Raw genomic sequence first — 17,511 nt, 5'->3', positions numbered from 1 at the left:
TGGGTGGAGCAGATACTTTCCTGTTTTACAAGTTGTGTTTCTGTGTGGGAGTGTGGTTTTTCTTTTAATTGTCTATAAACTATATGGTTGCTCCCAACAGTTCTGAAAGGCAGAGTGCAGACAGAGAGGGACTCAATATTAAAACTAGTAATTTCTCCTAGTATTTCAGTATAGTCTTACTTAACAATGTTGGGTAAATATATTAACTGACTAGTGCTAAGAGAAATGGTTAAAATACTGTAAAGTGGCACAAGTTTGTCTTGAAACAAAATGTGTGGTGTTAAAAATAAATCCCCAAATGAAGACGAGGTTCACTTATTGGGAGTTGACTTCCACGTAAAAGACTGAACATTTGAAGGGGACAGCAGCAGATCTTTGGTCTGACTTCACTTAGCATACCATTTAAATCAAATTTTATCTCAAAATGTTTACCTCATATTAATGTAAACATAACTATTTGATAGCTTAATTAATAACAAGTTTTTAAATACTCAGTTCAGGCATTTCTAATTTTGTGTTATATCGCTTTACATCATTTGAAAACTAATGACTGGAGATGAAATTGTTATGAGGTTTGTCCATCCTTTGTCTAAAGTAAGGTTTAGGATGTACAACTTCAGGAAAAAAGATCTATTAAGGTCAGGAAGGGAATAAATCCAGTCTTGTCTGATACAGGATTTTAATAAGAACATCCTATTGTTCTAGACTCGGCTACAGGAGCTGCACCGACTATGGGAATTACTGTTGGAAAAGATGAGAGAAAAGGGAGTCAAACTGTTGCAAGCACAGAAGCTGGTGCAATACTTACGGGAATGTGAAGATGTCTTGGACTGGATCAATGACAAGGTATATCATTACCTGCCTTTGCTGTGTTTTTGATGGGAAATTTGATGTGTTTGTGTGGAAACTTTCTATCAACGTATAGTTGCTGGAGTTCGGGCATTCAGAGAGCTTTTATTAAAGGTGTCTATACATTTTATTTAGTTTATTCATATTGCATAAACAGTAGGTATGTAAACTACTATTCCTTCTTTTGCAGTCACAAAAAATAGGTAGTAGACTTAAGAGGAAGCCTGTGTGTCGGAAAGCACATAATCAATTCTTTCTTTGCTTTAAGGAGACCTTCGTGTTTCTCGTAGTAATAAATTTTCCTGTAAGGGAAATTTACAACATATTAAAGCAAATGTTTTTTATAAATGTTCTAAGTTATCTGTTATAGAAAGCAGCCAGCCTAACCAGCAAGCAGTGTGTACATAGTTGCTTATTGATTGGAATATCTTTAGATATACATTGCACAGACATTAACTTCAGGAGAACTATTGGTTCTTGATTTTTTTTTTTTTTTAACTCTGAGGAAGCAGACCACAAACCACACTATCAAGAAAAAAAAGCCACAAAATGATCACAAAGGTTTTCTTAATGATGGTTTGCTATTCTGTGTCAATGGGTTCAAACTGTAAACCCTGCATAACTGTTACTGAATATGACAGTGCACTTTCCATAAAGAAATCTTGTATCAGAACCCTACGACAGGTGCTCATAAACAGTCTAAAAACGTAAACAAATTCTAGTCCCCGTGTGTACTCTGAAATAGCATGGACAATTATTTTGTGGTTTTAAAATTATCTTTTTTTCTGTACATGTTTTCTTTCAGTAATTTAGGTTGTTGTAGATCATTGTGCACAGAACAGAAAGCTTATGATAGAAAAATCGGTTTTATTCAGTAACGTGGAAAATGAATAAGAACAAGCAAGATGAAAAAAAAATACTCTTAGTGATCTTGCATGTTTTCTGCAATAATGGACAGATGTTGAGGGGAGGAAGTGGGAGTGGAGTTTAATGGAGGAAGCTTTGACCTATTCAAAATTAGGACACTTTGCTTCCTGATTTTTAGTAGCGATTTTCTATAGGATATACTGAAATTTACATTTTTTTTCCTCAATGTGGTAGGAAGCAATAGTGACCTCAGAAGAGCTTGGGCAGGACTTAGAACATGTTGAGGTTTTGCAAAAGAAGTTTGAAGAGTTCCAGACAGACCTTGCAGCTCATGAAGAAAGAGTTAATGAAGTGAACCAGTTTGCTGGCAAACTTATCCAGGTAAACATTCATGTGTGTTGAAAATCACTCTTGGCAAGTCTGGTATAACACAGCAAGCTTTTGTCTGCAACTACTGCTTTTCCTCCCTGGTTTGGTAGCAGATATTTAAGCTTTACTCTGCATGTGCCTAGATACTTGGTTATCATTTGATTCATTTGTTCTGCTGAACGGTTTGAGTAACTGCTCCAGCTGAGAATGTTCCTGAAAATATGGAGAGTAGTGATTAGTAAGAGAGACTGTTGTATTTGGGATTAAATGAATTTCCCTTGGACAACCAGGATTGGTGCATCTTCTCTTCTGGTATGTTATCTAGGGCTTGATCAAGGTTGGACAGAGGGCAGGAAGGTATTGCGTTCCAGGGGAAAAAAAAAAAAGATGCTGTATACAGCCCTCTTCCCATTGACTAATTAGTGCATAGGGAAACTTAAACTACTACAAGAGTATTGAATGTTTACACAGTGGGTTTCAGGGAAACTACTGAGTTGAGTGATTGTCTGAAAAATACAGTAATGATAAACTGATCTCTTGAAAAACTGTGGTGTTTCAAGGTTTTGTTGATGGATGTAAAATCACAGAACATATACGAAAATGACATTTTTTTCTTTGCTTGCTAGGAACAACACCCTGAAGAGGAACTGATAAAGTCCAAACAGGACGAAGTAAATGCAAGCTGGCAGCGTCTTAAGGGGCTTGCCCTTCAGAGGCAAGGAAAACTCTTCGGGGCAGCTGAAGTGCAGCGCTTCAACAGGTATGATCTTGGCTGGATCTGCTGAAGTGATGTAATATTTTGTGATGTTTAATGATGTTCAGCTGCATACAGTAGTATGGGAAGAGCTATGGTTGTCTGTTATGTTTTTGCTTTACTTTTCCTCATGACTTATTGAATGAGGACCTTGTTTTAGAATTGCCTTAGAATAGTCATTCTGATTTAGCTTTTCAACACTTGGCATTTTTGTTCATTCCTACTAATGGCAGTTTTACTTCCCTTACCCCTGAGGGCTTTTTCCTCCAATTCCTGTCCTACATGAGCCTTTTAAGGTTGGTTTTTTTTTCATATGGATGTCAGGTCAATTGTTCTGGGGGTCTGTGAGCAGTGTCTTCCTATCCTCCTCTCCATCTACAGCATTTTGACATGTGCTGTAATTAAGTTGGAGAAGGGCTCAGAGTGGGAAATGGACCTAGTAGGTGATGGTGCTCAGTGGTGCTATAATTCCTTGGTTGCATCTGGTGACGCCATCTGAAGAATGGCCTGTCAATATGCTTTGAGTTTTTTTGAGATTTAAGAAGTCTATCTTGGGGGGGGGGAATTGGGGAGGTTTTTTGGGTTTGTTTTCTTTTAAAGGATGATTGTAGTTGGCTGCAGTGTGTATATATCTGGGTTTGTATGCCAGTACGTCTGGCGTACATACAGGAAAATATTCTGCTTTCTTCCTTTTTCCATACAAGATAGACTGCTTTCAATTTGTGCTTTGTTTTGAAGGGATGTGGATGAAACAATCAGCTGGATTAAGGAGAAAGGGCAGTTGATGGCCTCAGATGATTTTGGCAGAGACTTAGCCAGTGTGCAGGCTTTATTGCGTAAGCATGAAGGCCTGGAAAGAGATCTTGCAGCTCTGGAAGATAAGGTATCCATACGAGATGCATTTTACCTACAGTTTAAACTGAATAACCTGCTTGTAAAAGGCTAGAAGCTTACTCACTGTTTGTGACTGGGTTTAGGTTAAGGCCCTTTGTGCAGAAGCTGACCGTTTGCAGCAGTCTCACCCTATAAATGCTTCTCAAATTCAAGTGAAACGGGAGGAGCTGATTGCCAACTGGGAACAGATCCGAACTCTGGCTGCAGAGAGGCATAGTCGCCTTAATGACTCCTACAGGTAGGAATGCTGTCGTGCTGAAATGACCTTTCTTCCTTATTCAGATTTGACAGGGCTCTTGGGAGGAGAAGAAAGGGATGCTGTTTCCAAAATTTTTGGATGATTCCGGTGTTTTCAGAAGCAGTCTTTGTTCACCAAATTATATTTTATACTAATTTCTTGTAGTAAAAGAAAGACTTATATGATAAATACTTACAGCTTTTGGTCATTCTCTAGATGTTGATCAGTTAGGAAAATAAAACACCTTCATGTTTTAGACATCTGCTTTTTTCCCTATCTGCAGCTTAAAGTACGTTTTATGACTATCTTGTAGTTTTGTTGGGATTTTTTTAACACATGTATTACAAATCTGTTCACTATGGAGTCCTTATGATTCTCTGAAGACTGAAGTATGGTATATTGTTTGATGTATTGTCCTAGAGTAAATGAAGTACCTGTTTCTGTCATAACTGCTTTGTTGCTGTGGGATTTGTCTTCATCTTGTTTCTATACTAGCCTGGCTGTCTGAAACATAATGTGTTAGATCACTGTTGAGAAGCCATACTAAAAAGAAACTTATCCCAGTATGGTGGTTAGTTTACATCCCTTCTGGTTTTGTTTTTTCTGCTGTTTGTTCCCTCCTATAATGCAGGATTTATGGTGGTGGAGACCCACACAAGTAATCATTTTTCCTTTGCCTTCCCTGTCATAATGTCTTCAAACCAATTAACAGCAAATTTAAAAGGGAAGCAGAAAATGATCACTTCTGCTGATAAGTGTTAAGCACATGCCAAAGGCAATAGCTGTAAAGGCTTGCTGAAAGGAATCTGAGAATTTGCTTGTTTTTTTTAAAGGCTGACATGTGCAGTTGAAACTTTCTGTCAGTTCCCTCACACACACTGTGTATGGTTGTGACAGAAGCAGTCGTGTGGACTATCTTGAAACAGTCTGCTTGAGAAATGTCTTTTGATTTCTGTTGTCTTCAATATACAGGCTTGTAGCTAGGAATATTCCTTTTACTTTCGATATAAGTTATATGCAAAACATGTCTTTGAGAAATTGATTTTGAACCTAGCGTGTTCCTAAATTTAAAAGGTGGCTTTTTTTGATTGAGAGCACATTCAGTTATTTAATATTCTGATTGTGTTTTGATATTGTCCTGTTTTGTTTCTATCTGAGGAACAGCTTTTATGTTTATAATCCTTTCCTTGGAGTAAGGATGGAGAAACTATGCAAACAAATTATTCCCAACCATTTTTTTTTCTTTTGCTTCCCTAAGGCTGCAGCGCTTTCTTGCGGACTTCCGAGACCTCACCAGCTGGGTGACCGAGATGAAGGCTCTGATAAACGCTGATGAACTTGCCAATGATGTGGCTGGAGCAGAAGCCCTTCTAGATAGACATCAGGAACATAAGGTATAATGGTTGTACAGCCAAATCCAGCCAGCAGCCCTCAACAACTGATCTGGGTGTCTAACACAGACTCTGAGTCAGAACTGCTGAGGCTGTATCACTAGAATCCTTTGGTCATGCAACTAACACAGTACCAGATTGCTGTCCTGATTTAATATTTTTGTTTCTTGATAGTAGATGTACACTATTAAAAAAGTATTTAAGAGTGTTTATGATGCTTTAGAAAAATAGTTGGACATGATTGTTGGACTAATGACTGTTTTAGTTCTCCATCATGAGGAATTGCTGTAGGTGAGAAGGAATGCAGCTTAAAACCAAGCTTTAGTTTCATTTTAACATATGAATTTATACTTACTTTATCTGCATTGTAAGGTAATACATTTCATTCTAGTTTTCATGTTAAGTGTAATGTCTTTAAAGGTAGTTCAATGTTTATCATTCAGGTGTTTAGACTGTTGTCTCTGCGTTACTTGCAATATCAGTTTTCATATGCTGACTGTTCTAAGATAAACTTGAGTAACTGCTTATTCGTGTCCGCTTTTGTAGGGAGAAATCGATGCCCATGAAGATAGCTTCAAATCTGCTGATGAGTCTGGCCAGGCTTTGCTTGCAGCTGGGCACTATGCTTCTGATGAAGTTAAAGAAAAGGTAAGTTGAGAGCAAGAGCTCCTAAAAGAAGTTTTTTGTCTCTATCTTCTGAGTCCCTTAACTTAAAATTTCCTTTCTTCTTAAGATTGTAAGCTTCAAAGTCTCATCTCTCTAGGTTACAGTGCTTTTTTCATGTGTATAAGTAACGTGCTTTTCAGTCTCAAAATGACAGATTCTATCTATTAGTAGGAACTACTAGAACTATTAGGAACTATTAGTATATCTTTCCTCTGAAAGAAAAATGGGTTAAGTTCAGGTTTGCTATTGAAAGGGTCAGTAAGTATTTAGTATTTCTAGATTTTGGTTTGCCAACTAATGGGGCCTCTCATGAACTCTGCATATTGAAACGCTGGTCAGTCAAGTCAGACACCATAAGTGAGAGTTGATCAAGGAGATTTCAGAGGCTGAGAGCACAGGATGGTTTGCTGAAGAGCTTCTCTTATTGTAATAGGCCTGCAGTCAAAAGAGCAGTTGTCCATTAAATCTCTCTGTGTAGATTTGGAAAAGGAGAGATTTCTGACTGAAGTCAGAACATTGTAGTCACTACTCAAGCTTGATAAGCTGGGAAAAGGCTTGCCCTATGTGACGAGGATGATGTCAGGAACAGGAGAATGATTCTTTATGCAGGAGGTCATTTTCAGTCCAGTGTTAAACCCTTCTTTAGAGTCACAGCTTGATTTTACGTTGAGATGGAAATGAACCAGACTGTTAGATAAAACTATTGTATATTCCTCTTCCCAATCCATTAGTTGACCATCCTGTCAGATGAAAGATCTGCCTTGCTAGAACTGTGGGAGCTTCGCAGACAACAGTACGAGCAGTGCATGGACCTGCAGCTTTTCTACAGAGATACTGAACAAGTTGACAACTGGATGAGCAAACAAGAAGTGAGTGCATATCTTTGAACTCTCCAGATATGGTTGGTTTTCATTTTTGGCTGGTCTTCTGTAGCCTTAAACAGTTGGTATTGACTAGTGGCAGTGATTGTCACTAAACGTGCGCTAGTGAGTGGGGTGCTGGCAGTTATCTGACTGCCCAAGCTGCTACAGTGAGTGTTTCCATCTAATGCTGAAACTACTAGTTGTGACAAATTGGCTTGAGATTGCTTTTATGTCTTAACTCTTGTAAAATGCTGTTTGAATAAGAAGCTAAAAGAATTATTCAGAACCTTTGGCTGTTAGAGGTGTACAGGGAACACCATCCCAGTACATCCTCCTTTACTTTTCCGTAATATCACACAGTAGGAAGCATCACTGGCCATGCTTGAGTTGACTTAGAGCAACTGACCATGGAAACATAAAAATGTGTTTGTTTTCTTACTTCAGGCATTTCTGCTGAATGAAGACCTTGGTGATTCCTTGGATAGTGTGGAGGCTCTTCTAAAGAAGCATGAAGACTTTGAGAAATCCTTAAGTGCCCAAGAGGAGAAAATCACAGTAAGACATTTACATTAGGTGATCACTAAGTGGGCAAGAAATAAGTGAATTTGTTTACTGGGGATGAAACACTGCTGGAGGATGGCAGAGAAGGATGAGGTTTGCTCTGCACAATGATCCGCTGTTATGTGGGATGTATTACCTCTAAATTACGTGTATTATCTCTAAAATGAAAAATAGTGGAAAAGATTGGTTAGGGTTTGATTGCTGCTTCAGAGAGCGGAGTTAACCCGATGCCTGCATATCATACCAGCACAAGTGTGGATGAAGATTTGTCAAAAATCTTCACTCTTCCATGTGTAAGATGATGATAGAGATAAAAAGGGTGTAACAATAGCTACCTTAATGGCTTTCTGTTAGTTTTACTGTGATAAACTTTTGAGAATTAATCTACTAATTAAACTTGCACAAAGAATTTCTATTACACCAAGTAAATGGAAACTTGTTTTCTCTTTAGGCATTAGATGAGTTTGCTACTAAATTGATTCAGAATAACCATTATGCCATGGATGACGTTGCTACACGCAGAGATGCTGTAAGTATCTAAATCAGATTTGGACCGTAGACTTCAAATCGTGTTCTGCTTTATCATTTTAAATGGTATGACTGCAGTATAGGGTAATCAGTGGGGCTGTCCCAAAAGTACAGGTACAGTGCTGGTTCTTAGCTCAAAGACTTTCAAAACCTTTTTTTTCAGCTGCTGAGCCGCCGAAATGCCCTTCATGAAAGAGCTATGTACCGTCGTGCTCAACTGGCAGATTCTTTCCATCTGCAGCAGTTTTTCCGAGACTCTGATGAGCTAAAGAGTTGGGTTAATGAAAAAATGAAGACTGCAACAGATGAGGCATACAAGGTAAAGATGAACATTGGAGTAATTTTAAGGCGATACCAGGCTTAATGTAATCAGTCTAATGATATGAACCAGTGTCAGCCAAAATGTTGCTGATAGTAGGCAGTATTAAAGACGACAGGAGGACCTGTAATTTCTCCCTGACCCCAAGGGGGATTTTCCCATCATTCTGTAATGATACTTATTCAGTAGCTTAAGTGTTCTGATTTCAAAGGCATATATTTGGCACCAAATACTTGAGTGACATCTTGGCATGTATATGAATATAGTCTTGACTATAAAAATTCTTTGGAGATCTATAGGTACTAATTCTGGATTGAAAGGTTCTTTTTCTTTCTTCATCTGTAGGATCCATCGAACTTGCAAGGTAAAGTTCAGAAACATCAGGCTTTTGAAGCAGAGCTTTCTGCTAATCAGAGTCGTATTGATGCACTGGAGAAGGCTGGCCAGAAGTTGATTGATGTCAATCACTATGCATCTGATGAAGTGGCAGCTCGCATGAATGAGGTTATCAGCTTATGGAAAAAACTTCTGGAGGCCACTGAGCTCAAAGGTACAGCTTGATCAGAAGAATATGGGCAATTCTTTTTCTGGAGAGCTTAGGTGGGAGAAGACAGGAAGTGAGTTAAATGAAGTGGAAAACCTAAGTCATCTTTTCCTCTTGCCGCTCTGTCTCGGTCAGGTATAAAGCTGCGTGAAGCCAATCAACAGCAGCAGTTTAATCGCAATGTGGAAGACATTGAGCTGTGGCTGTATGAGGTAGAGGGACACTTGGCTTCTGATGATTATGGAAAAGATCTCACTAATGTTCAGAATCTTCAGAAGAAACATGCCCTGCTAGAGGCAGATGTTGCTGCCCATCAGGTAGGGGGAATAATTTTTCTTTCTGCCCTTTTAGATCTCCTCACGCAAAACACTCCAGAGACCTTAGCAGGTCTGTATTTTCATAACTTTTGTAGCTTTTGGGCTTTACAGTTATTTATCAGAAATCATTTCGAACTGAAGCATAAATTGTGTGTCCATAAGAACAATATCTTCAGGACCTGGACAAAAAAAGCTTTCTGGAAAAGTAAAATAATTCCATACTGTGACCTGCTGACAGCACAGCATTGTTTTGTGCTGTGAATACCAACTTAAAAAGATGTGCTGTGCTTTGCATAGGAAATAATTCCCCTTTAGGCTCTCCATTGGCAAACAGCTTATTCTTGTTCAGTTTGTTTCCCTGTAGCTCTAAGAAATGGGAGGGGAGGTAGAACAGATCAGTTTTTAAATGTAGAACTTTACAGCAAATGGTTCCTTCATTTGCAAATGATCTTTAGGGGAATTAAATCCACAGCCAGACAGCAACGTCTGGGTTCCCACAACTGGAATTATTAGTTGTTAATAATTAAAAAACTGTTTGTCTAGAGTAGCACACCTGTAAAATTAATGTAGTTTCAGGAATTTTTTGTTTATTTTATGAAATTGACAGATTAAAACCAATTACATTTGCTTAATGTGCTGAATATTATCCCGGATATAATCATTGCACTGGCAGTGTGCAGCTGGGGCTCTGTTCTTCTGTCACAATATAATTTATTAACTAAGACCTGAAAACATTTTCTGTCACTGCAGCCATCTTACAGAAATTCTGACATAATGCTATTGCTGAATTAATTTTAGGATCGTATAGATGGCATTACCATCCAGGCACGCCAGTTCCAAGATGCTGGGCACTTTGATGCTGACAACATCAAGAAGAAACAAGAAGCTTTAGTAGCTCGTTATGAAGCTCTAAAGGATCCTATGGTAGCTCGCAAGCAGAAACTTGCAGATTCTCTTCGCCTGCAGCAGCTTTTCCGTGACATTGAGGATGAAGAGACCTGGATTAGGGAAAAAGAACCTATTGCAGCTTCAACAAACCGAGGTTGGTCCATCCCAGTATTGCCAGGATTTCGATGTCAGAATTGTTCTGTTGTGTCTTTATGGAACGTTCCCCGGAAATTTCCGACATGTTTTTTGTAATTAATACTGCCTGGAGTTACATATTTGCTATCACCCATGGTTCTTTTAACTGTTATGTTACTTTTACAATTTCAGTGGGTAACTTGGTTTTCATAGTGCTCTATCTTCATTGTAACAGTGCTTATTCTGCAAGTTTGTCTAGCACTGGTCGCAGCTTCCTGGAAATTTTTTAGTCTGATGACTCTGAATTAGCTAATTAATTATTTTATATCTTTCAGGCAAGGACTTAATTGGTGTTCAAAATCTGCTAAAGAAGCACCAGGCTTTGCAGGCAGAAATCGCAGGCCACGAGCCCCGCATTAAAGCAGTCACACAGAAGGGCAATGCTATGGTGGAAGAGGGTATGTCTCAATGTTTTTTAATTCTTTATCTTTCAGAAATCCAAAAATCTTTATGCTGGACTTTGTTCTCTGGCCCTGTACAATTAAGAGTTTCTGCCTGTTTTTATCCAAGCAATAAGTACCTGCTAGCAGGATGAACTTCTGCTCATTCTTTCACCTGAAAATAAAAATAGATTCCTTGATGGGAACCTGTCACGATTTTCACAGTTCTCCATCTGCTCTTGACAAACACATATGAGTTCTGTATTCAGCAGCTTTGTGCCTATAGTATTTAGTCTCCCATTTTTAAATCTATTGAAGGCTTGTATCTGAGATACATAATCATGATGTGAGAGATGATTCTTCACAAAGGCAGTAAGAGTCAGTCCTGCTTTTAAATAAGAATGTATCTTTATTTCTGACTAGGTGTTCTTAACACCAAAATACTAAAAAAAAATTCCCTGATTCTAGGAAGTGTCTGAAAATATATTTGTCTGCTGTCAAAACTCTGCAAACTGGAAAGAGATGACCTTTCCTGTTTCATCGCTGAGAAGAAATATTATCATGTGACTTGATTTTTTTTCTTAAGGATTCAAATATTCCTAGTACAGTTTGACAGATGCAGTGTTTTCCGGTCAGGCAAAAGGACAAGCTGAGTTGTGCTTTCTTTATTCTAGCCAGAATAGGCTACATAGGTTTAAATGGGTCGAATTTAAACGACTTTCAAGAAATACAAGTAATCTTTTAGTGTTGTCTCCTTAAGTCCTTCAGTTCCCTCTCTGTTACCTAGGTCATTTTGCTGCTGAGGATGTGAAAATCAAATTGAATGAGCTAAACCAGAAATGGGACTCTCTGAAAGCTAAAGCGTCTCAGCGTCGACAAGACCTAGAGGACTCCCTGCAAGCTCAGCAGTACTTTGCTGATGCTAATGAGGCAGAATCCTGGATGAGGGAAAAGGAGCCAATTGTCGGCAGTACAGACTATGGAAAAGATGAAGACTCTGCTGAGGTATTTGGGACTGTTGCTTGAATCAGCTTTGTGAGGATTTGTCCACTGGTAAACAGATAAGGAGCTCTGCTAATTTCAAGATTCTTAACAAAAAAGGCAGAAGATTCTAGTATCAAACTGAATTTTGGCTTGGGGCCAAAAGATGACAGTTTTTCCTGGTGTCTTAGTTATTGCACATGAAATTTTGGTCCTCACTATATTAAAGCAATTGTGAGGAAACTTTACATTTGTATTCACTTTTTTATAGGTCTTTTGTAAAGTATAGTAAGACTAACATCAGCAAATTCCTCATCTGATACTGGATTTGAGTGGGAGTCTGATTTTCATCAGTTCTCATTGGTCTGGAAGTAATTTTTTGTCTATAGTTATCTTATAATATTGTTTTGTGGCCAAACCCCATGTCTCAGACACTACTGACAGACATTTCACCAAAATGAAGTGCAGTTTAAAGGCATACTTTCAAACTTAACACTATTCCTAGAGTGATACACGGTCACAACAAAAGAATGTTTCTGAGATAAGGTGGAGGAAAGGCACCAGAAGCATTCGGACTACTATCTAGCCTGTGAATAAATAGAAGTAGTTATTCTCATGAGAGTCACAAGACCAGCAGCTCTGAAAAACCCACATTCTCTGTGTATGGAGCCAAAGTATATGCATTAAGCAGAGGAGTATTTGTAAAATGGCTAGGTATACATGTTGTTTTTATTTTTCGCTTTCAGGCTCTTCTGAAAAAACACGAAGCTTTGATGTCTGATCTTTCTGCTTACGGCAGTAGCATACAGGCATTACGGGAACAGGCCCAGTCATGCAGGGTAAGGGAAGATGCTAAATATGTTGCTAAAATCCTTGGGTCAGCAGAAGGTAAAGACAAAGCTTAATAATAGTTGTTGGTTTTGAAACCTTATTGCAGACTGTACTTTATTTTCTCAAAAAGTTTACTGGTCTGTTTTTAGAATCATAACAGTCAGCTATGTTGCATTGGAAGAAAACAGTATAATGTGGTGGTTTTCAAGGTCTGAACCCAGACACTACCTAAAATAAGTCTATCCACATTACATTTATTTCAGCAAGAATCATTTCATGGCACTACAATAGCTCTAACTAAGGCTGAAGTATTTTATAGGACAACTACATTGATTGTAATAAACATGGAACAACTCATTTTTCTTTTGCTGCTTCTTTGTTAGCAACAAGTTGCTCCCACAGATGATGAAACGGGGAAAGAGCTTGTTCTGGCGCTCTATGATTACCAAGAGAAGAGTCCCCGGGAGGTGACTATGAAAAAAGGGGATATCCTCACCTTACTCAACAGCACTAACAAGGTATGCACTTGCCTTTTGTTTTGCTGAACTCCTTGGCTCACTTGGTGTTATGTGTTCTGCAAAGCATTTTTGGGTTTGTTTTTTTTGATTAAGAACAAAGAAGTTAAAGAATTTTCACGTTTAGTCCATGTTCCCATTCAGCTTTTTAGCACACCTCTTCAGCTCGTTCTCATGACTTTTCTATAGCTGCCAGCTTTTCTAAGTTAAATAAACAACATGTGCTATAGGGCATGTGTCTGTGAGAAAACTTACTTCCCTACTGTTAGGGAATTTGTTGAGGACCAAACACAAGGGAAGTAAGACCTAGATGTCTTCAGGAGGCAGTTTGTTTGAAATTATCTCCATGTAAAAAGAGCAAACTGTTGTGAGCATCACTGTTATTTTTGTGTTAATAGAAGCCTCTAATTTGCACGTTTCAGTTGCTTAGCATGCTTGGTGCTTGCCTCACAGCAGTTGCCTTTTTTTTTTTTTTTTTTCTTCCCTCTTTGCAGGACTGGTGGAAGGTTGAAGTTAATGACCGTCAGGGATTTGTACCAGCTGCCTATGTGAAAAAACTGGATCCCGCCCAGTCTGCTTCCAGAGAGAATCTCCTAGAAGAGCAAGGCAGCATAGCGTTGCGACAGGAGCAAATTGACAACCAGTAAGATCTAACTGATGAGATATGACACCCATCCAGCATTTGCTGGCTTGGCCTATGTCTTGCATATGCCAGAAGTTTGGGTTGATGCCTCTTACTCTAGGGAGTAATTAATTAGAGCAAAACAAGGGGCTTCTTTACCAGGGGCACCATATTCAGTTGTTTTATTCTTATTCTAGATTTTCTTTTTGCTTTTCCCATTTTTTTTAACTGTAAAACTCATGACACTAGACCTCAACTCGCTGTCTGACTTCAGTATTTTATGTGTTCCTTTTGTTGTTGTACCTAACAACTTAAACTTGTTTGTGAGTTATATCTGTCCTAAGCAGCTCTTGTATTTGTAGTTGTCACTGCTTAATGTGTGATCTGTTTTGAAAAGCTTTCTTAAATTTGGTTACATAAAGTACAGTACCCTCCCTATATAGGGCTGCCTCTGGAGGTGATCTCCTTAGAAGCTGTGACTATTTTGGCTCGAGCTCATTACTTTTTTCCTGAAATGTGGTGCCAGTATTTGTTGCCATTACATGGGCTAAAATGTGCCCTCCTTTTTTTTTTTTTTCTTCTTGTTTCTTCCCCACCCCACCCCTTTTTTTTCCCCTTTTAAAAGAGGAACATGCCATTGCAAATAGAAAAAACTGTATGGCTGCTTGGTAATAACCTCCTAAAGCACATGGTATTTGTAGATTAGTTCAAGCAAGGGCTGTGGGTGATAGCTGTGAGCTACTGGCTCATCTTATCAAGCCACTTGGAAGCGAAAGCTGAAAGTTTTATGCATACTCCCATCTGTTTACACAGCGACGCTGTCATTCTGCATGAGAATTTCTTCCCGCTCAGTTTTTGAGTCACCAGTTATTACAGTGACACACGGTAATTGCTAGCTTTATCTTTAGAATTAAAAACAAAACCCAAAAATGAATAACAAAAAAACCCCACAACCCTCCCCCCGAAACAAACCAAAAATAAAAAAGCTGTAGCAGTGAGAAGAAGGGATGCTGGAAAATTGTAACAGGATTTTAATAATGTGTAACTTTCTGTATAGTTTTGCATGCTGCTTTTAAGAATTAGAACAGGGTGCCATATTTTAGAGCCAAGAGAGGGGACCACCCTTTAGCTTACAATCACATGGCACAGCGATCAGAAAATGAGGAGACCTTATAGAGAGAGTTCAACTGTACTGCTGAGGTTTCCTTATGTGAATTGTACTCCTGGTCTGATTTGCTTTGTTTGCTTCTGAATGACACCTAATTTTCTCCATTTAAATGTGAACTCTAAATCATCTCCTATCACAGACAACCCATGGATGGAGCTGCTGCTTTCATTATTTTTGTTAATCTGACTAATTTTTTGCATGCATTTGCTGTGCTCCCTCTGTCTGTGCAGGACTCTCATAACTAAGGAAGTCGGCAGTGTATCTCTGCGTATGAAACAGGTCGAAGAACTGTGAGTAGGATTAGCCCTTTCTAAACCGTGCTGTCTCCATACTGTCACTGTTCATTCTCCCTTTGGTTGTTTCTTTCTTTGGGAAAGCTGCTCCAAAGAGACAAGAAGGAAGCAATTTCTGCAATGTGAATTATTTTAATTTAGATGAGTGTCGTGGTATGTGTACATGGTATGTGTTTCAATGTGTTCTTTATAGCCAGCCATCCAGCCAGCTGCTTATCTTGTTGGTCACCTCTGCGCTGCTAAATTGGTTGATGACGTTATTTTCCATTATCCTGATTCTGCTTACCAAATGTGGCTTTAGTGATAATCTAGACTATTTTCTTTAAAAAGCATCTCTTGCATTTTCTGAGGTGCAGATAGAAATATTGTTCATATAAATATTTAACAAATATATATATATATATATACCAAGTATTACATCACATATGAATGTCTTAGAGTTTGGGAAGGGTGGGGTTATCACTGTTTGTCATATAAAGTTTAACATTCATACTGGGTAGTCAAAAACCATTTATATAGTATGATTGGTTTTTATTACAATTTTCAAAGTTGCGTTCGTGTCTCCTGGAAGAAATACCAAGTTTTCATTATGGTCTTGGAAGTTGCTGAGAGATCCAAAGCAATAGTGTTCATTGGCTGTGCCTGACTGTCTTTTCATAGAGAATATATTTCTTGCGAATCAAAAGTGAAAGTATTATAGTAATCTGTGAAGTGTTGCAAAGCAACTTTGAGATAAGGAATTTTGCCCCAGATCCTCTCTGAGCTTCACAAGCATTTCATACTTAAAATTGGGTGCTGAGGCAAACAGCAGTCAGGGCAGGCTTCAAAACAGGGTTTTCTTCCAGTCAGGGGAGAATGTTTCTATCCAAACCCAATACGAAAGATTCTTAGTTCCTTTCTATCCAGTCTTAAACCAGGATAGACCAGAAACCACAAAGTCTCTGCTTCCACGGAAGGACTTAAAAGTTCATTATCAGTTTGATGTATAGACATTACAGCCCAGGGTATCAAGAATTTTCTTCAACAGACTTTGTCATCTTTGAGTTATTGGTTAGGAAAATGCTACATCAGTGAACTCTTCAAGCTGGGAGGTGTAATTGCTCAGTGTTTGCCTGTGTGCTCCAGGTGGGAAATGAAAATGTTGTAAGGCTGCCCTTTACCCCTTTGAGGCCACTGCGGGTATCTCAGCAGTATCTTATTTGATTTAATAACATCAAAAGGGATATCTTCATGGCTTAATAATGAGAATCAGTTGCCGCTTTTAATCACTGTAGTAGACCAATGTGTGATCTGATTCGGGGTATGAAAAACCCCATCCACAGGCAGCTAGAGTGTCTCATCTTCTGGAAGACTTAAAATAGAGTAACAGTAAGAGTGGGTCTTAAAGGTGTGGCTTTTCTGAATGCAGGTTCTTTAAAAGCAGGCATTATGCATTGCTAAAGAGATCTGTAATTCAGTATCAATGACTGTAAAACTTCTGATGGCTTTTTTTCAGCAGTAGCTTGGGGAAGGTCTTGTAGGAGCATCTGTGTCTACCTGGTTATCAGGAATCAAATAGGAGACATTAGTTTTCTCATGGTTTTAAATAAATGGCTGGTCTTTTGAGGTTTATTTGCCCCTTCAAACCTATTTAAATATTTTAGAGGTTTTACTTGGCAATTATTCTGATGTAAATGAGAAGTAATTTCACTGATGTTTTTGGGAATTCCACAGATAAAAAAAACTAGTGTATGTGAAATGAGTTTCATGGGTTTCCTAGTTGAATATAGTTGTGTTATCAAAGAAATAACAACTTTAAAAAAAAAAATCAGCAGATTTTTCACTGAATAATGGCTAGGTAAGACATTTATGTCCAAAAGCTGGAAGGCTAGTGGATTTTAATAATCTATTGGAAAACTTGATATACTTTAGGAAAATACTCTTGGAAAGTAAGATCCTATGGAGTCATTCCTGCACTGTGATGCTGCTGTAGCTGAAGAGCCTGCCCTGCCCTGAGCTGTGATTTGGGTTTGCTTTTGCCCAGTGAAGTGTTGCATGTGAGAGATCTCATTTTGGTGTGCATATCCACATAGAGGAGAAATATGTACAGTTTACATTTACCTAATGAGGTAAAATAGATCATTCTGTAGAAGAAGAGCGTGTAGACTGCAGGAATTTCCCACATCTTTGGTGATGCCAGTTCTTGGTAAATTACTGTGACTCTGCTCAGTTCAAACTGACTGCCCCCTGCTTTCCTTTTCTGCATGTTCCAGGTATCACTCTCTTCTTGAGCTGGGAGAAAAACGTAAAGGCATGCTAGAAAAAAGCTGCAAAAAATTTATGCTTTTCCGTGAAGCTAATGAGCTTCAGCAGTGGATCAATGAGAAGGAAGCTGCACTCACAAATGAGGAAGTGGGTGCTGATCTGGAGCAGGTGGAGGTGCTGCAGAAGAAATTTGATGATTTTCAGAAGGTATGTTGTAATGCTGCATAATGTGTG

The 17,511-nt window shown here is 38.6% G+C and overlaps 1 protein-coding gene across 8 annotated transcripts in view; it reads left to right on the top strand.

Moving 5' to 3' along the window:
• The window catches only part of SPTAN1 (spectrin alpha, non-erythrocytic 1), a 52,007-nt gene that overhangs the window by 11,501 nt on the left and 22,995 nt on the right, over positions 1 to 17,511 (top strand). For 4 of the 8 annotated variants that reach the window (XM_074923311.1, XM_074923317.1, XM_074923313.1 and 1 more), the window contains exons 4-24: positions 706 to 846; positions 1,951 to 2,097; positions 2,712 to 2,845; positions 3,578 to 3,722; positions 3,817 to 3,971; positions 5,230 to 5,365; positions 5,909 to 6,010; positions 6,760 to 6,897; positions 7,336 to 7,446; positions 7,904 to 7,981; positions 8,144 to 8,299; positions 8,645 to 8,849; positions 8,979 to 9,160; positions 9,959 to 10,202; positions 10,519 to 10,641; positions 11,411 to 11,628; positions 12,351 to 12,443; positions 12,819 to 12,953; positions 13,445 to 13,593; positions 14,971 to 15,030; positions 17,286 to 17,484. In XM_074923311.1, the coding sequence (XP_074779412.1) occupies positions 706 to 846; positions 1,951 to 2,097; positions 2,712 to 2,845; positions 3,578 to 3,722; positions 3,817 to 3,971; positions 5,230 to 5,365; positions 5,909 to 6,010; positions 6,760 to 6,897; positions 7,336 to 7,446; positions 7,904 to 7,981; positions 8,144 to 8,299; positions 8,645 to 8,849; positions 8,979 to 9,160; positions 9,959 to 10,202; positions 10,519 to 10,641; positions 11,411 to 11,628; positions 12,351 to 12,443; positions 12,819 to 12,953; positions 13,445 to 13,593; positions 14,971 to 15,030; positions 17,286 to 17,484 (3,051 nt within the window). The remainder of the gene's footprint in view (positions 1 to 705; positions 847 to 1,950; positions 2,098 to 2,711; positions 2,846 to 3,577; positions 3,723 to 3,816; positions 3,972 to 5,229; positions 5,366 to 5,908; positions 6,011 to 6,759; positions 6,898 to 7,335; positions 7,447 to 7,903; positions 7,982 to 8,143; positions 8,300 to 8,644; positions 8,850 to 8,978; positions 9,161 to 9,958; positions 10,203 to 10,518; positions 10,642 to 11,410; positions 11,629 to 12,350; positions 12,444 to 12,818; positions 12,954 to 13,444; positions 13,594 to 14,970; positions 15,031 to 17,285; positions 17,485 to 17,511) is intronic. The other 4 variants (XM_074923315.1, XM_074923319.1, XM_074923316.1 and 1 more) reach the window with 1 other exon arrangement.

This window comes from Athene noctua, chromosome 20 (assembly GCF_965140245.1).
Source record: "Athene noctua chromosome 20, bAthNoc1.hap1.1, whole genome shotgun sequence".
NCBI lineage: Eukaryota > Metazoa > Chordata > Aves > Strigiformes > Strigidae > Athene > Athene noctua.
The sequence above is the reverse complement of the archived record's forward strand: the minus strand, read 5'-3'. Positions and strand labels throughout refer to the sequence as shown.